General features: G+C 44.1%; 1 protein-coding gene across 3 annotated transcripts in view; it reads right to left on the reverse strand.

The window, feature by feature from the left end:
• Nucleotides 1–12,070: 12,070 nt before the first annotated feature.
• Nucleotides 12,071–20,077, reverse strand: part of KDM5A (lysine demethylase 5A) — a 50,991-nt gene continuing 42,984 nt past the window's right edge. For all 3 annotated transcript variants that reach the window (XM_054817367.1, XM_054817356.1, XM_054817373.1), the window contains 4 exons: nucleotides 19,823–19,982; nucleotides 19,315–19,535; nucleotides 16,754–17,164; nucleotides 12,071–14,546 (listed from right to left, as the gene is read on the reverse strand). In XM_054817367.1, the coding sequence (XP_054673342.1) occupies nucleotides 14,334–14,546; nucleotides 16,754–17,164; nucleotides 19,315–19,535; nucleotides 19,823–19,982 (1,005 nt within the window). In that variant the 3' untranslated portion in view covers nucleotides 12,071–14,333. The remainder of the gene's footprint in view (nucleotides 14,547–16,753; nucleotides 17,165–19,314; nucleotides 19,536–19,822; nucleotides 19,983–20,077) is intronic.

Raw genomic sequence — 20,077 nt, forward strand, 5'->3', positions numbered from 1 at the left:
TTATGTATATGAATAAGGAGAACACTGGGGAGGGGGCTTTTGCAGCAGCGTTGTGCAAGCTGAACCTCAGCGGGTGGCCGCAGAGCATCTTCCTCCCAAAGCTACAAGTGCTGGCAAGTGGCAGCACTGACACTGGTGCCCATCCCGCATGCATTGCTCTCATGCCATCCCCCGGGATGGCACAAGGGGGTTATTTTGTGGGTGGCCTCCCCTACCAGAGGTATGAAATGGGAGCCTGCCTGTTTCATAATCCCCCAGAGCATAACGCTGAAGATGGCACCAGCCGGAGCAGCCACACTCCTCCCAGCCCGGTCCCAGGCGGCTGGGCCGCGACCTGCCGTTTATTGGGACATCCTGCACTGGCGCGATGCCTCCCCGAGCAGGTCCTGAAGCAGCTTCCAGGTCTGGGCAGGCTGCCAAGCCGCCTTTGCTGGTGCAGAGCAGCACAGCGCTGGTGCACGGGGCACGAGTGGTGCACAGCAGGCTGAGCCGCTTCTCCTCAACATGCATTTTGGAGAAGAGCAAGAGTGCTGGGCCAAGGGGGTCTCTGTCAGTGTATGTCACACCGCAGCCAGGATGAGGGCTGGAAAACCCTGATCCTAAAGACTATTGATTCCTCTCTTGAAATTTATGTTGCGTTTTGCTCATCTTCCTCTCTACCTTACAACATTTGCCAAGATTCCTGTCTTCAGCTGGGTCCCAGACTTCCACCAGCAGCTGAGGCTGCACTCCCAGGAAAATGAACAAAGCAAGCCTGGAACGAGCTTCCTCTGGAGATAACGAGGTACTTCGACATTTTCTGGGTCAGATGTGCACAAGAACTGGCCCCAGCCCGTCTCATCCTGCACAAGCCGCACACAGGAGCGCTGGACCTGCGTGCTCCAGTAGGAACCACCAGGACCTACTCCTAGGTCTGCTCTTGCTTCATGTCTACATCCAGCTGAGCAGGGAATAAGCATTAATTAGATTTCTCTCCTTGAAAGCACCCAGCCACCTCGAGAAGCAGTTCAAACCTAAAAGGAGGAGGGATTCAAAGGCACCCACTTAGAGGAATGATGAGGGAGGAAAGAGGAGAGGGAAAAGGTTACCGGGAGACATGCGCAATCGTACTGCTCCGCAAGTAGCAGTGACTTTTAAATGAACTTATGCTCCTAACCCACCAAAGCACTTTTAAGAGAGCAGTCAGGGCACGATTGCTGCTGCAGCATTCCCAACGCGAAGAAACCATCAGCCACGTCTGAGTTTTGCTGAGCACCAAAAGCAGCTACACTCCCCACTTCCACCTCCCCCTCTGCTCCTCTGTCACATGTGACAAACTGCCTCCATGTGTTTTGGGGCCATGTAATCTTGCAAGCCACCTCCCAGCTTCCAGGAACACAATTTGCCGTTATATTATCTGGGAACCAAAGGCCAGAGCAAATACGATGCATTTCCTCTATCTGATAACCACCCTGCTGCTAGCCTTTTCAGCCTGAAAATGTTATTCAGCTTAAGCGACCATGGCTGTAGCAAGAAAAATTGTCACAAATATGCATGGAAAGAGGATAAATAGAGGGTGACACTGGCTGGCACATTACAAGAACTCGGAGAACGCTCAGCAGAGAAAGAAGCCAAGGTAAGCACAAAGGATTGACTCCTGCTTGAGCCACTAAGCTCCCTCCCAGAAAAGCACATGTATTTTGAAACTACAGTAGCAGAGGCTAAAAGCCATTGCAAGAGCCTGCAGTTCCTGCAGTGACAGAAGATCCTACTGCAGCCATTTGGATAACCTCATTCAGATGCAGCTTCCCTAGCAAATACCTGCTTCAAAATAACGACCCAAAAGACCAGACTCCAGAAGCGAGAAAAACTGTCCCCACCGGATGCCTGCAGAGCGGCGGAGGCCTCACTATTGTGCCCAGGCTGTTTGTGGTGCAAGATACGCGTGTCTGTGGACACCGTGCTCTGCATACAGGAGATAAATGGATGACTCTCCTGTGGTAGACAGAGCTCAGGGGCCAGCTTGAATGCAGGACAGCACAGACAGCACACTCACAGTGCTGGAGAACCCCCTCTTGCAGATATTGCTGCTGTACCCTCTGCTCCTCTGCGCACAGAAAGCTAAGGGTGGTGCTGGCACTGCGCTTGGTGTGTAGGCTGACAGTGCGTTGATGAGTCCCTCTCTATGCACCTCTCATCAAAAGTGGTAGAGCAGAGGGGGAGATAAGTTGAGACCAAAAGGGCTGTGCCCCCAAACCTGCTTTGGCTGTAACATGAATTCCTGGCCGCCTAACAGAGGGGCGGCAGCAGAGCTGTCGATTCCCATCGCCACTGTCTTGGCTGTGTCCAGTGCCAGTGGTTTCCCGCCAGACCAGGACGGAAGAGCAGTGCTTCTGGGTGTGCAGTTGCCTGTCTGGAACAGCAAAACCAAGACTAAGGCAGGAACGCACAGGCATTTGTATTGCACGCACAAGCGCAGCAGGGGTGCCCAGGCAGGCAGATCTGCAGTGCTTCGCATCTTACCTCTGCTTTGACTGCTGCTGAGTAGCTTGTCTCTGTTAAACACTCTGGCCCTTTGCACACATGAGCAAGGAATGGCATTTTGTCTGCTCAGAATTCAGAATTGCCCCGTTTCATTTGTGGGCAAAAATGAAAGCACCACAAGGTTATGCAGTTATAAGCACGTACGTATAGATGCCTATATATACGCTTATAATATAACATAAAAAAGAGTTGAGTAGCAAGCAAAGACTCTTGAGCCTGAGACTTCAATCTTTTTAGCATCTCCTTCTACTTTCTCTCCAACTCCATCAGGTTCCATCAGGTACCACCAGTTCCTCAGGGCTCTTCCCTAGTTCCATGTTGCCAGCGACTGAACAGCCTGAACAAACCCTGGCAAAGTAACTGTGGGAACAGAGCCTGAGAACATTTTAGGGAGAGGGCAGGAATCACTGTTCTTCTGAAGACTAGTCATTGACCTCCTGATGTGAAAATTGATAGTTTGCATCAAGAAAATAACACTCACTGGTTTGTTTTTGCAGCCAAGGAGCTAATTAGAGGGCATTTTCATATCAAGAACCATATACAAAAGGAAATCATAATTTCAGGCTAGTAATGATAGCAGTATTGCTTAAGTGGCCCAGAAGTGAGAAGTACGAGATCAGCAGATTGATTAGGTAGAAGGTAGACTGGGGGGCAGAGAAGGAGCTGTATATTGGGACCATTGGGATGATGGTCTTTCCTTATGCTCTGCACACCTTACTCCTCTGAGGTGAAGATTATAAATCTGAAACAGACTGTCTGCAGAAAGAATTAAATCAAAGCCATTGATAGGACTGGGATTTTAAATGCCCCTGCACCCTGTGTGCCTGGAAGGGGGATGTTCTGGCATGAAAGGCAAAAGCTTTTCTCAGAGGTGAGACAGGGTGGCACCTGTTTAACTGATTCTTGCACAGAAAACCCATAATCTGGTTTAAACAGGCAAGGTCTAGGCAAGGTTCTCAGAGCATCTGTTCATGCTTATTTACATACTCTAAAAAATAAAAGAATAGTTTTTAATTCAAGAGACCTACTGGGCTGGTAACTACTCTGAATAAAAAGTTTCCATTCTGGGAGAAAATCCAATAGATAGTAATTGGTGAACAAAATGACAGAAAGTTTTAAAAAGTTTCACAGAAATAAGTTTTCTAAGTAAGAGGTGACAAAGCAAAAAATTTGGCATTTCAAAAAAGGTCAATAAAAAATAAAACACGGGTTTGGTTTTTCCAGCCTCCAAAAATCAGAAATACAGCAGATTTTTAGAAAGCTCCTGCATTGCCAGGAGGCATTACCTCTTCAAAACATCCCAGGCAGCTCTTATCTCAGCACGCGGAGTGCCCTGGCTGAGCTCCTGGGCCAGCGCAGCGCGCAGGGATGCTGCGCTTGGAGAAGCACCACTGGGAGTCCAGAGCCTACCCCCGAAATGCTGCCTGGTCCCAGCACTCCACAAGGCTCTGCAGAGTTTCACTGCGATTCCCGCAGAGCACGTCAGCTCCCAGCTGCTGCTCATCAGAAGCGGTTTGCGTCTCTTGTTTTGCTGCTGCGGTTGCCGCCAGCCCGAGGCAGGGCAGGAGGAAGCGGAGGGACCTGTGCTGCTTGTCTTCTCTAACCTTCCCCTTGGCCGAGGCTGAGGTCCTGCAAGGTGGTGTATGCAGACACAGAGCACAGTTACCTCTGCAGAGAGGGAAAAAGGGAGCTCACACACTGGAAACGTGCGCCCTACCACTCATCTTCTGAACTGGCTCGGTGTTTGGTGGGGATTTGAGACGTAACATGAGCAAGACCGAGAGCCTTTAGACATCTTCCCAGACGGATTGGATTCTGCCTGAAGCAAGCTTCACTCCAAGGCTGATCTCCTGTCTACAAGTCATTCCTGTTCTGGTGGTCAGTTGCAACATATCATAGCACTGAGTCTCCTTCTTTATGCTTAGACATTTTTTCCTCAAAAATTTAGGTAAAGAGTCATTTGTGAGTTTTGATAACTTAAGGCAATCGTTTTTCTATTGATGAGTGCCGGAGATGAAAAAGCTAAGCTTCAAATTAGATCCAGCTGATGTCTGAAGAAAGCTAACCCTTCCAGTCAAGAGGAGGAATGGTAGCAGAGCAGGGGGTTGGTGCCCAGGCACTACACACAGAGATATTAGCAAAGCCACATGTGTATTGAGTCCGGCTGGGTCAACCCCCACACACATGCTAAATGGAGAAGGAAGCTTCTTGGCACTGCTTGGGAGCAGCCTTCTCTAGAGGGAACGAAAGGGGTGCTGCTGCTCACATGCTTCATTCTTTGTCAGTTTTGAATATCAGATTCCAAGCATGTTACCTTCTTGCTACCGTGAATTCAAATACTGATGCCCACCTGAAATAAAACACACAGGGGCTGACCTGATCGAGAGGTCAGAAATACACACAAACACAAGGTATTTCCATCATGAACATTAATTAATTACTTCCTCTCAGCCAGACAGGCTCAGCGCATCACTGCTTTTTTTGATAGAAGACGCTTCACTCCTGGGCACTACAAGCTAAGGCAGAGGGTCAGGTACTGCTTGCCAATCAGCTGATGAGTGCTGGAAATGTGGTTTCATTAAGTCAATCACAGCCCAGATGTGAAGTTTTCATGGCAATCAGAGCAAAAAATGCAAGCATCCATGATGATGTGTCCAGATGGGGAAATAATTAAAAATATGGAGCCAATTAAACCTTTAATCTTGCCATTCACCATCACTGGGATCTAGGGGGAAAATAAGACTGGTCTTTGACATTCTTATTTACCCTACAAGTTTCCTACAGCAACGTTTGAACTGCGTAGCAGTACCAGCACACACCCTACTGCCAGAACAGGACCTATGGATTTACACCAGAGCAAACCAGAAAACAGCCTTTTTTTATTGCAGTCCAAATTTGGTCCTAACGATGCTGATCGACATGGATGTGGCACTCTGCTCCCTGAGGAGGAAAGACAGAGGCTAGCGGGACTTCAGGAGGGAGCAACTTACCTGAGAGATAAAGCCGGACTTTGACCATGCAGCCGCAGTGAGGAACCCAAGCAACGCCCCACGCAGCCCCCTTGACTGCAACAGCACAGGTAATAGCTCACAGCCACTGTCAAAAGTAGTCTGAAGACGCACATGCCTCTGCGCTGTTCCCAAGCTCAGCCCCAGGCTGCCTGGAAGGCTGAGCCGCAGAGCCTCTCTGCTTCCAGCATCTGGCTGGTGGAGAAGCTGGAGGATCAGCCAGGGCTGACAGAAGAGCAGCAAGGTGCTCACCTGCAGGGAGGATGGTCTGGCTTGGAGGTGGGGAATGGCAGGTCCACACTTCCCTGCAGCAGGGTAAGGAAATTCCGAGCTGCAAGGTAGGAAAAGCTCTGGAGAGGCAGTTTGCAGTCTCACAGCTTCTCTGGAAGTAGACAGGCAGCCTAAGAAGGGTGGGAGGTGAGATCTCCCCTTCTGGGAAGGGAAAGCAGCTGAGGAGGAGCAAAAAGAGCCTGCAAAGGGAATTTGTCCTGATTTTCTTTGGCCTAACTTCCCTCGGAGCAGGGATTTCCCAAGGTGTAATGGGAAGGCCCGAGGGAGGAAAGCAAAACGCACATGAAGCAGTTGTGTTTCTCTGTGATCAGCATAGCAGAGAGAGAAACAGGGACTTAGAACAGCTGTTTCTTAGGACAAAGCAAAGCAAGTTTCTTTTTGCAGAAATCTCAGGTGTTGCTTGTGCAGCAGCACTCTGCACGCTCTGTAGACAGGAGTTACAAAAAAAAAAAAAAAAGTGTCTGCTTTCTGCTCCAAACAGGAATCTGACCCATCAGCTTCCTAGAATTGCCTTACTCAGCAAGAAAAAAGAAACAACCTTTAAGTTATGAATAGCTTTTCTGTTGCTGTGTACTCTCTTCCATTATTTGTTATTTGTTCAGTTTCGTGTATACTCTAACACCCCTAAATCCTGGGGTGTGGCCATTCCAAGTGCATTCCTACCAGAAGCTAGGGAAATCGGTGCTCCAGACATCAATTCCCTGGGCGAACATGCACATTCAGGAACAGGGCAGGATCCTTTCAGAGCACTGGATTGCATCCTCGCTATCTAATTCATAATCTGTCATCCATTCCCTTCTGACAAATGCAGCTGGCAAAAATAGTGGATATATGAAAGGCCACTAAAGCATCATAAACATCATGGGAAGCACTCTCCTAAACTCCTTAATTCTTCTGAAAACCACTTACCATACATTTTCTTCTGCACCTACATTCCCTGTAGACACAGCGAGTCCAGGGCTTAGAGCATCAGTGCCAGACTATGTCAGCTTCTTCCCTCCTTCACAATCAGGAGGCACTCCAGAAACATGATTACCAGGAAGTCTGCCCACCCCTCAGGGCAGAGACTCTGGGTTCTCTCTGGCAAGCTACTCCACAATCTCCTTCCATACAACAGTAATGGGGGGAAAAAAAAAAGAAAAAAGAAAAAAAGAAAAAAAATAGCCAGGACTGACAAGGTAAAACCCAGAAAGCAACCCAGCTGTCTTTAAACCTTACCAGTATGGATACAAACCTGGGTGATGGTTTACAGCTGCACCAGCAGATCACCACCTTCTAGCAACAGGTGAAGAGCAGAGGCACCATGCACTCACCTGGGGGTTCATCAGCATTAGGTAGGGTTGCTACCAGATGATTCCACTTCCTTACCAGGTATTCCCAGACACTGGTGTGCAGCCATTGTGTCTCCCAAGAATGTTTCTAGGCAAAGCTAAAGCATCTATCTCCTGCCTGCCTCCCTCCCTCTGAAGAGACTATCAGGAAAGCTGGCAAGGAAATAATGGGATGTGACGCTATCAATACAATGATAACGTCTAGATTTTGATCTTTATAGTATTTTGCTCTGATAATGCCATTGCAGGGACACACATAAGACCTGGCTAACGAGATTTCCAGCTGTATAAAGGGAAGAGTTAAACCATTAGCTGACAGAAGTAAACAGAATGCGCTACTCATATCCCAGTACAGTCTGAGCTATTTCTCAAATTCATAATTTGGATTTGTGTAGGCTCCACTGCTATTATCATACAACAGCTGTAGCAAACACCTTATTCCTTTAGGGAGAAATGCAGCGTGCCCAGTGCCTGGCGGGTGACCGAGTTGCTGCAAGATCGAGCATGGACTGCATCAACCTGGAAACGGATGCAGCAGTTCCATTTGGTACGTCGCCCATCCATTAGAAGCAGATGCTGGGCTGGCTAGTGACATCAGCAGTGTCGGGACCTGCATTTTCAGAGATGGCAGTGCTCCTTGGATATTAATACCCACAGCAGTTCCTTTAAATAACTTTTTTGAGGGGGATGGGGAGTCACTGCCAAAAATTGGCTTCTGAAAAGCCTCCAATTTAGACACAATGCCCCATCTAGGATTGAAACTACTCACTGCAGCAGGGCTTTTGTTTCAAAGGCATTCAGAGCATGTCTCCTTATAAATATTTCTGTTTTTCAATAAACCCTTCCTACTTCCATTGCCTTTACCTTGCAACTTAACATGCATTTGTACCGAGTCATCTCATTACATAAGGCTCAATGCTCTCAATATCTTGCTGTGCAGTTTCCAGCTGTCCTACGCATTTATCACCCTCCCAAAGCCAGCGCGGCTAGAATTTCGATAAGGGCTGGATTTATTGCATCTCCCCCTGACTTGGTGCTGCAAGCAGAGTTCCTGTTTGATTCAGGCAGGCTGACCAAACACATTCTTAGTGACCACAGCTGGAGGGGATTTGAAGGAGTTCCCTGCTTTTCATTTGCATCTAACTCAAGGAAGCCTCAAAGCTTAATTTTAGCAGACCACAGTTCTCAGCTTCTTACAGGGGCATTAACAGTGATTTCGGGGAGAACAATTTTAAGAAACTTTTTCCACCCTTTTTAAGATCTTTCATTTCCAACATACAAAATGACTGTTAACATACAGCGTTTCTTTCAATCAGCCATTATTTTTAAAGGTATGCAACACATACCTAGAATGACAGCAAGGCATGTCTGATAAGCAGTTGATGAATATCTGAATAGTTCGTGCTTTACTTTGCTACAACTCAGTGTTGCATTTATTCTAGTAACTGTTGTTAGAAGAACACAAAACAAAGGTGATGGCTGTCCTTGGACAGCTGCCTAGTAAACAGCCTGCTGTTGAATGAACAAGGCTGTAGACTGTTTCATTTCTCCTAGATCAGATGACCCCGTTCATGCTCATTCATAATATGCTTTTCTTCCAGTGTGAAGAACTGCGTAGAAAAGGACTATGCATCAAAAACATTGACTTCAACCAGACCAGCTTGGACTTGTATCTAGATGTATGGAACTGATGTCACTGCTCACTAAGCCCACGTAGAGTTCAGGTAAGAAGCAGCTCGATTCTGCAATTTAGAGTTTTCCATGCATCTTACAAACACCAATTCAAATAGGTTGGGTTTTATTCTTTGAATCTTATTTGCCCCAACGACGGAACCACCCCTGGAAAATGTCTGTATGGAGGATCATTTTCTCAATGGATTGCAATGTTCTGCATGTCACGCTGTCCTGGTTCTGGCGAGGACAGAGTTAATTTCACCAGGAGCCAGGACAGGTGAGCCGAGCTGGCCGGGGGCTATTCCACACCACGTGACGTCACGCTCACCATAAAAGGGGGCTGGGCGGGCAGGGGTGGGTTCGCTATTCCACACCACGTGACATCACGCTCACCATAAAAGGGGGCTGGTCGGGCAGGGGTGGGTTCGCTATTCCATACCGTGTGACGTCACGCTCACCATAAAAGGGGCTGGGCGGGGGCAGTGTGCTTTCAGCAGTTCCTGGGTGGGGTGAGCGTCCCGTGGGTCGGGTCGGTAAATTGTTCTCTGTTGTCACCCACTGTGAATATCTGTTACCAGTGCTGTTGTTGACTGTTCCCCTCTCCCTTGCTGTCCCAGTAACCTGCCCTTACCCCAACCCTGAGCCTTTGCCGTTGTTTTTCCGTTCTCCTCCCCAGCCCGCCGGGGGAGGGGGGAGCGAGCGGCGCGTGGCGCGTGGCACCCGGCTGAACCGCGTCACACCCCCATTCAGTGAAGAGGAGGAAACAAGGAGGATGCAGGCAACTACGGGGCAGCTAGTCTCACTCTGGTCCCTGGGAAGATTATGGAACAAATCCTCCTTAAAACCACGTTCAGGCCCATGAGGGATAAAGTGACTGGTAATAGTCACCACTACAGCACTAGCCCAATCTGGGTGCGATCTGTGGTGAGTCCTATGGATGAGAGGAGAGCACTGGTTGTTTACCCTGACATACAGCAAAAACACGCTTAGAGAACGGATAGACAATCTACAATGGAGGTGAAAAATGAGGTGGGCTGCTGTGCTCAGACTTTAGTCAATGATTTGAAATCTAGGAGGTGGCCAGCTGCAAGTAGAGTACCACAGGGGTTGGTACTGGAGACAATACTGGTTTATGTCTTACCCACCTGGGTGATGGCACCCTCATCAAGTTTGCAAATGACACCAAACTGAATGATGGGAGGAGGATGGGAACAGGACAACCCAAAACATGGGAGAGGGCTCCCATCCAGTTGGATCTTGACTGGCTGGAGTGATGTGCTGATAGAAAATTTGTTACATTCATCAGTCCTGCACCTGAGAAATAATAAATCAAGGGACCTGGGGCTAACAGTGGACACATTGAATAGCAGTCAGCAGTGTGCCCCCTTGCAGACATAAAGGCCAACCCAGTACCAGGCTGCATAGTAAGACCACGGCCAGCAGGTTAAAGGAAGTTATTTTTCCCCTGTAGTCAACACCTGAAGCTGCATCTGGAGTAAAATATCCAGTTCTAGGGTCCTCAGTACACAGACATTGACCAACCTGAAATAAGTCCAGCTGAGGACCACCAAGATTGTTAGAAGGCTGCAGTACATGACATGGCTCAAGGGAGGCTGAGCTGGGTTTGTTCAGCTTGGAAATTAAGGCTACAGGACCTGCAGTCTTCAACTACCTAACAGATGGTTACAGAAAATATGGAGCCAGACTCTTCAAGAGGCAACAGGCAAACTACAGCAAGTGAGCAGCTGATTGTGTATCACACAAGACTTTGCACTGAAGATAGTACAAAACCATAACAGGAAGCCAGAGAAGTTGTTGAATGCCCATCTCTGGAAATACTCAAAACATGACTGGACATAGCCCTGAAAAACTTGCCCTCCTTTCAAAGTCAGCCTTGCTTTGGTCAGGAGGTTGACCCATATGATCTCCAGAAGTCCCCCCAACCTAAATTACTCTACAATTCTAAAACCTGAAAAGATCAATGCAAGCTTCACAGTGTGGCTAAAACAACACACAGATATCTCTTTAACTTATGCTGTGTGACTGTATTCCAATCCCTTAAGATAATTTTAATAATATCATCAATTTTACCTTAAGGCCTCATCATCAAATAGTCCAGGCTGCACAAGCATCCAGGTACAGATGATCTGTCAAAAGCATGAATCCTAAAAGCAATGGTACTGAAGTTCAGGAGTCATGTTTATCTCTACACAAGTAAAGCCGCAGAATTCCAAGCCCTAGATCTTAAAAAAACGGCTTGAAACCGCATGGTTTGGATAAGATATACAACCCAAGTCCTGGTCATTTTTAGTTCCTCACAACAGCTCAGGTCACTTCTTTGACCTTTTGTGTCAGACACATGAAAAGAAGTAACATGAACAGTGGCTAATACCCTTTATAGAATATGGCATTAAGATATGTACCTTTCTAGATACATGAGCTAAGATTTTCTGTATACTGACATTTTGTCCCCAAAGCATGAGATTTTTCCTACAGCTGTAGCAGACACGTATGAAAATTATTTCCTTAGCTTAACTTTGGCTTGCTTCTTTGCATATGTTTTTCTAAAAATTCAAACCCCTAAGTTCTGGAGACAATACCACAGCTGTAGTTTTAGGTTTTTCAACCACTAACTACATATCTACAGATTTTTTTCCAAAAGTTAACATTTATTCATAAGTTCATACTTTCAGCAATCCTTTGAGAGGAATTATGGTCTTAAAAAATAAGTTTAAACAATAAGACGTAAAGCTAATAATGGTCTTCGGTTTATGAACCCCTTACTCAAAAGCAGATAAGAGATCAGTAAGGAGAAAAAGTGTGGCAACCTCCTTTCAACAGCGTAATAAAAAGCCTCTCCATGTGATAATATGAAAAACAGCTACTAAAAATGTGACCTTTTGCACGTTATTTGCACATTTCTTTCTGTTGTTTACTCTTCTATGCTGGTTACAAGCAGAATGATTGACCATTGCACGGATAGCTGTTTGTTTCCACCTCGTTGTAACTACTGATACTATTAACATTCTCCACCACACCTTCTACTCAGACACAATCAATGCAGATTTACTAAAAGTTCTCTTTTCCAGTTGATGGTAATTACATATAACAATGATTTTATCACGACAGAGAATGTAGGAATGGTTAAGAGGATATACTCAGTGGTTAACAGGACATGCTAACCATATCTTCCCTGTTGTGTCATGGATTCTAGGAGTCAGGAAGGAATACAGAACACTGGGATTCTTTAAGAAATCTTGTACTAGTCTACTTTTGGAACGATTAAACATCTGTGACAGATAGTCTATCCACTCCATATAGGGAAACATTTATGTAGTACCATCAGTTAAAGCTTGAAGGAAAGTAACATCTGTTTAAACCAGTTTACCAAAACTAAGCATACATTGAGAAGAAAAAAATGTAACTGGAGGCAAAAAGAGGGTATAGTCTAAGCTATAGCATAGACTCCTTCATAAATAAACAAATAATACTCTTAAGTTTGCTAGGGTGCCCGTTCAGCCACATGCTTAACCACAACTTGCTCTTAAAACCATATTAGTCTTTAAGGAGTAGGAATTAGAAGTTTGTGCCTAATTTGCAGTCAAAAGCTCTCAAGACCCTATATCTTCTGCCCTCCACCTTAGTTCTTTTTCTTTTGCGCATCTTCCTCTTCCCAGGTAGCAGGCGCAAATAAAACAAACTGATCAAGTTCGTCTACCTGAGGTGAATTTTTTTTTTTGATGGATAATTCTGCCAGATAAATAAACTTCCAAATATTAGAGAACAAAAGAAGGGACACAGAACAGCCAAGACAACACTTTTGTTTTTGTCAATATTTCTTTAAATCCCAATCCAGCTCCTAGTAAGACTGGACACTACTTACAACACTCCTAGAACTGCAGAAGAATGGAAACACAATAGGGAGCGAGTGGAGAGGGGGACAAGACAGCCCAGTGGCTGGCTTCAGCCATTCACATACACAAAGCCAGCATCCATTGGAGTCGTTAAGGCCCAGATGCCCCACTAATAGGAACAAACCCAAACACAAACGTAGCACATGAAATGTATTTACCTATTTAAACACAGGCAGCTGGTCAGGCTAGAATGGGGAAGGTAACTGCTAATTCCTTGTACTACAAGGAAGGAATGGAGTAAAAAAACCCAAGCCCACGGGCAGGTTTTTGCTTTGTGAACCTCTGTCTGTGCTGCTGGTTAACAGTGGTAAGTATAAAAAAATCAAAGAAAAATAATCTATTTATAGAACAAGTCAGTAGTCTGAGACATTTAGAAAAAAGTAAAAACAAGTCCTTCTTTAAAAATGGATTTACTAAAACAACTGTCACCCAGGATGACCCCAAGCCCTCTGGTCCTCTGGCAAAGCCAGGGGCAACTTCAAACAAGAACTGTTGCTGATTGTACGCTGGTACACATCCAGCAAAGCCAGCAGGGAGGGGGATTTGCGCTGTGAACAGTATCTGCAGACTGCTTGCTCGTATCGCTTGAGGCCATGCCCGTAGCCTGGTGATACTGGAAATAGTTGTGAGTGAAACTTTTCACAGAAGCACATGTCAGTGTAACCTCTGAGGTAAGTGGGCTGTCTTCTTTCCTTCCCATCCCTGGGTACAGATCACAGAAGCTGGTGCCCTGGGTGCTGTACCTCCTTGCCAGCTCCATCCTGCATGAGACAACTTTAATGTGCAGGAGTGCAGAATTCTAAGCAAAGCCTAGAACAGGAGAGAGCACCCCTGTAGAAAGGGAAGCACTCTGCTTTTCCCAAGCTCTGGTCTAGCTAGACATCTTCATCAATGCTTTCTGGCCCTCCTCAGGACAGGAAGATCAGCTGTTCCCCACTAAGGAAAAAATTTTGCCTAGTGGAGTAGAGTTGGGTTTCTTTTTTGGTAAACAGAACCTTTGCCGACTTCTGAGATCATAAGCTCCTCTGCCCTTTAGCTACAAAAGAGAAATGAAAAGAAATTCATCCACTTGCTCCCGTCCTTATAGTGTAGTGTTAGCTGCCTGGATATGGAGACAACTTAACTCTCCCAAGACATTGCCCTACTCACTGGGTTGGCAAGGGGAGGCAAAAGATAACTTCCAAAGTCACCTCCTTAGGGTAACCTGGTAGGCCTAAAAGCTCCTGCCTATGCCCACCAATTCCAGGCCAGCTCCACTGCCAACATGTACTTCTAACACCCTGAAGTGTCTAATCTAACAGCCTCTGGTTTGCTCAGTCTCTAAGAGCAACAGCCACACTCAAAGATGGAAGTACTCAAGTCAAAACACACTGGCTGGAGCTCCTAATCAGGCGATGTCTGCATAGATGAGTCGGTATCACTGCATTGACGTCCCCATTGTACGAAGGAAGCCAGCTGTAAGGAAGGGACCAACTCTGCTGCAGGTCTGTACATCCTTGGAAGTGAAGCTCAGTGGCTACATTAGCTTCAAACCCTCTCATTCTGGGTTTCAGTGGTCCGTTTCCCAGTAAGTTCCAGGCATCAAGTAGTTGCTAACTTGTCTCCTTAAGATCTTCCATTGGTAGTTTGTAGCTCAATAAGAAAGGAGGAGGTGGTGCATGAGCAGGGCTACTTGGTCCCTGCATTGGCTTCTTTGCACAGTTTATACAGATGTAATCCTCATTCTCAGCCATTTCTGGAGAGACACCAACACAAACTTGATGAAACCACTCATCGCAGCCACCATCACACTGCACCCAGTCTACCTGCAAGACATCAGATCAGCGACATGTTGCACATTAGAAGGAAAGACAGATAGGCATAGTTTCTATGAAGAAAATACTTTCTATTGAACCCACTTGATATACCTAGAACGCAAAAGCTTTTGGGCACAACTTAATGCCCTATAGAGCTTTGTTTAACAAGCTGCTTCAGTTTAATAAATAACAACACTCATCCAAGAAACCTTGCCCATCCTTAGACCTTCACAGTACAAACACAGTACTACTACTGAGGAATATGGCACTCGGCTCTCCTCAAATGAAAGACACAGACTAGAACACATTTAAAATAGGAGCTTGCTCAGGGAAGTTACTTCAGCATAGATGAGATTCTACAAATACGCATACTAAATTATATATATCCCCTTAGACTGCATCATCAACCTTTTGCAACTTAAAAATTACAAAAACCAGAAGGACTTTTTACCGCTTTTGGCTACAAAAAAGCCATATGACATCAGCAGCTTTAATACTTTTCTACCAGTCAGGTATTAGGTATACAGCTGGCCACCGAATGCCAAAAAAATGCACGCAGACTGTACCTCCAAACTGTCAAGAATATTTAGGCTACAACATTTCAAACTTTGAGCTGAACTTGCTATAGAACAATTAGGAAATTCATGAAAAGGAAATTAAAACTTAAGAAGGAAAAAAGATTCACTATTAGATTTCTGTAACTCCCTGAGTAAAAGTACATGTTAATTTGAGTCAGTGGCCAGAAACTGAGATCAGCAGAATAACGAACACAGATTCTTAATTTTAATGGCATGCACTGGTACAGCTATAAAAATTCTTACTGTTGTAGTTCTGCTTTCACCTTACAGAGGAATGTAAAAATAAAAATATATTAGAAAAATAACAGTAGTGGTAACCTACCTAAAATGAAGAAACATGATCACCTCAAGATTTTACTTTAGTTTGTAGGAAAACTATTCCTGAACACATTTTTAAAAGTGACTAGTAATGGACACTAACAGCTGAAACCTTAGTCATTACTTTCCTGTATCTGCCATTTTTTACTTTATATGGCATTCACCTGTTGAATGTACAAAAACATGTCCAACCTTGCGGAAGGGCAGTCATTCCATTAAAAGCTTTGATTACACAATCAGGAATTTTATTCCGTTTCATTTATGGAAGTTTCATGAATTTTGTAGGACCTTCTTACCTTCTTTATAATATGAACTTAAAGGCACTCTTCTCCCTCCGCAATCTAAATTTCTGTAAAAATGTACTAATATAACCTAATTATCATTTGTGAGGTAAACAGAACGGTGGTACAAAGACTGTATCATTTTTTGAGCAATTCATCTTCCAGTGTAATTTCTAACCTTGGTCTAAGATTAAGACTTCAAAACTGGTCTTTTTTGAGCATTCAGATGAATGCATTTGAATTCCATGTTTCAATTTTGCAAAACAAGAAGTTCTTGGCATTTGTTCCTACTCTCTCTCTTTTGCAAGCCAGTGCAGTATAGTTTCAATCTTACAGTTATTATTGGGAGTGGGTTTTTTTCTTCTTTCTAAAAAGCAGAAAAAAAATACATTCCAGGAAAAAAAAAAATTTTGACCATCAATTAGTCCACGTTAAAAGCTGACAATCAGAACAGGCAATACCGTAGAGAAAGGCAGATCAAGTTTCTTTTGTAATAATCCAACCAGGTCTAAAAATCACCGATTGTTTATCTCCAATGAGAAAAGTGCAGCACTGCAGTTTGTCGATGCCTCAGCCTGCAAGATCACTGTTCACAGACTGCACGTGAGAAATAGAGACAATTTACTTCATTCAGGAGTACCAAACATCGCCCACTTCTGCTCAGAAACACAATGAAGTCAGGAACATTTCTAGCTGAGTCACAGCATTGATTCTTTGAATCAGACAATGTGTGTTGCACACAGCAGGCAAAAAAATTAACACAGCTTGAAGAGGTTAAACTCCCCAAGCAAGAGAGAGTACCTTTTCCAAGATTCTAATTCTCCATCTTCTCCTGTTTTAAAGTACCTAAGAGAATAAGGAAGTTCTGTAGTTTTATCTACTGCACCTGTGTACCTGCCCAAGTACTACTCGATCCTCTCTCATTTCTAATCACACTACTTCTTTTGCTCATTCATGCTGTTCAACCCAATTATTAAATTGCACTGGGGTTTTTGACTTAACATAGAATTGCCCACAGCAGAACTAAGCTAAAACTCACTTTGTCTTTGCAGGGCCTCTGGCAGTTCTGCGCAGCACATACAGCGTTCTCATCATCCGACTCCTCCGCTCCTGACCAGTCGTACTTAGAAGGAATATCTAGAACTTTCTTCTCTCTTTTTTTCTCTGTGCTCTCCTTTGTTAGTTCCACCTTTGCCACAACTGCCTTCTCTCGTTTTTTCTTCCGTTCCTCTTCCTTAGCCAGTTTCTTTGCCAGCTTGTTCAGCTCCTTTGTCTTATCCATGGTGAGTTTTAGCTTCTTCTTCTTGGGTTTTTCCAGTTTTTTCAACTCTTTAGATTTTTGCTTCATATCTCCAAAGAACTGCTCTGCTCTCTCCAGCTTTCGTTTCCGCTTCCTCTCAGAAGAGTCTCTCCCTCTCATTTTCAGTGGTTTCTCATCCATGCTGTCATCCTTCATAGAAAGGGTAAAAAGAGATTTTTTTCACATGCAAGTTTCCATATAGAGCAAACCTGTGGTTTGAGATGTATTTACCTCCACCATTACCCTGGCATGGGATGAAGAAACCTATTCAACAACATACTGTTACAAATTCTACACCAAAAGGGGCTCAACTTTATTTTCACCATACTAGAAAAACATCGTAAGTGGTATCAACTGCATCAAAGTACAGTGAATCAATAATGTCCACTGGAAAAAGTAAATCATCAGCAAGGGTAAGGAGGCAGAATAAGCAATAATTACAACTCCCTTCTCACATTGCTTTTTAATAAAAGTTGAGAAGATTAATCATTTGTTAGATGTTCTTGCTTATTTTTCATCCTAGGTCAGTCTTGCCTGTAATTATTTTTGAGAGAAAGCAATTGCTATTCTGGAGATTAAGAAAGAGCAATTTGTGAATTCTTAAAATGTATCATCAACTCAAGCAAGAGAGGAAAGTAACAGATCCATTATTTGAATAGCTCCCAAACTGGCACACATCGTAAATATCCTGGTGTCATTAACAACTCCTAAATAGCAGATTCAGTTCAGAAGTAAGGCTTAAAATTGGCAAACTCTGTCACTGCAGGTAGCATCCACAGTGACAAGTCCTGTTTATATTTGAAAAATTTACATGTATAGCTCTTGTACAAACAGAACTGACTCAATTTCAGTTAATCCAGCTATATACTTTAACCTTAATAATTATTAATATATTAAGGACATATAATAAGCCAGTAAAGAAAGACTCTGTTTACCGTACACTACCTAATATAGCTACTCCATTCAAAAACAAATCTCTGAAGATTATTTTACAAAATCTACCTATTTTGCACATAAACAGACATAGAAAAGTATTGAATTCAAAATGGATAGTTCTGGTCAAACAAGTATTCATAAGGGTTAACCAGAAAAATGTTGTAACACCCCCCCCCCAAAAAAAAAAAAAAAAAGCTGTACTTAACTATTAATCTAACAGTCTGGCATACTATTTATAAATTGCTATCTGCTGGCATTCAAACTGTTCTTCATCAGTTCCATGCCAAAACTATTACATTAAAAGAGCATTAAGCTTACAAAGTAAAGTACTGGGGTCAAAACACGGTAAAGCAGTACTGCTTTGGAGGCAGGGTCTGCTTTATACTACTGTCCTAACTGATGGCAGTTTGGCAACACCTTGACTTATCCATTGTATACAGATGGCACTCGGAAAATGAGATAACTGATTCATAGGCCCATCTAACCTTGCTGTTCACAGCATGTAACCTTCCATCTTACCTTAGCGTACACTACCAAAAGCCAAGAAAGAACCATCTTCAATGTATTTCCTGTGCTGTTCAGTAACTCAAAAAGCAATCATATACTCCATAACTACATATGGTCAAACTGATCCCTATCTTCAGCTGACAGATGATAAAGGATGGGTTCCAGTACAGCTCTTCAACACTAGTGTTTACCTTCTCTTCCAGTACACACTCTTCAGTTGCACACACCACTTAGCCACTGCATGAATGATTTGGACTAGACCTCAGAATCGGCAGACAAGCCTACCTCATTCACTGTCAGCTGAGCAGAGACAGCAGCACATCTTCACAGAATATTAATAAAAAATTACTATATCTATGTTATTCTGAGAAAGAATAGGAATCTTATCACCTGCATTACCAAACCACGTTTTATTAAAAAAGCAGTGTTCTTTCCCCAGTAACAACAGAAGTTCAGCAACATACAAGTATCAAGTGATATAAGCTAGTGTAGACTTTCCATCTTCCTAAATGTTTCCTGTAATTCTTTTGCAGATCAGTTCTGGTTCCAAGCATAATCAAGAACAGCATTTCCTTCCCTAACCTTATCTTTTCTAAAAAAAGATTTGCTTATGGAACTGCCTGAGAAAACTGTTCTAAATATGGTTAATTGTGGAGGACAGTGCAATGGCATGAGTGATCAAGAACTGAATTTTTGGATCTCTTATTCTGTTATTTTCTGGAATCTGCTATTCCCCGGTTGAAATCCAAATACGTGAAGTAACTAAGCACTCAACTACCCAAGATTGTACTTTTTAAAAAAGCCCAAAATAACGTGGGGGGTTTTTTAATACCAGAATATTTCTTCAAGTTCCATACCTCCATGACATGAAGGAACCTGTCCTCAGAGGGTGGATGAGTAGCCTGTAAAATCCGCCAGATGTGCTGAGTCTCATCCAGGGATACCTCTAGTAGATCTCCTACCATCATGAGATCTTCTAGCTGAGCTTTTGCTCCAGGTGACAGCTCCAATACAGGGGGCTCCAAACTGCGAGGTACCAGCGGACTCTTCCGAGGCTGCTTCCTTGGAGTGCTAGAACCTTTCAGACAGGAGGCAAGTCACATAAGGATAAAAGGAAGAGATCAAACCCAAAAAGAAATTACATACTTTTTACCACAACACTCTAAGGAGGGAGACAATCTCAAGCAAAAGCCCTTCGCACAGGTTTATACATCAGACATCAGGAAACAACTGCAATGTAACTCTACTGTACCTTCTTATAGACAACATACCCTCCACAATTAACACAGGGCAGCTCCCCTCCTTACTGACTGCTCATCCCAGCTATCTGTTCAATTTTATCTCAATGCATAGAAAAGCAAATACCTTGAGAGCAGCTTTTAGAAGCAGATGAATATGCGTGTTCGGCACAGAATGAGGGAGCAGTCCACATGTGTGTCACCACTTCTTCTGATTTAATGGGGATTTCCTCATCACAAAACAAATTGGGCTCCAAGCTGCTCGAAGATTTTACACTGGCATTGTCCTAAAAAAGACCCACAGAAAACATGCAAGATCTAGATCCAGAAAATACCTACTTCAAAGTAAATTCTACTAAGACTGGCCAGTCTGCTGTTTCTA

This window comes from Grus americana, chromosome 1 (genome assembly GCF_028858705.1).
Source record: "Grus americana isolate bGruAme1 chromosome 1, bGruAme1.mat, whole genome shotgun sequence".
Lineage (NCBI taxonomy): Eukaryota > Metazoa > Chordata > Aves > Gruiformes > Gruidae > Grus > Grus americana.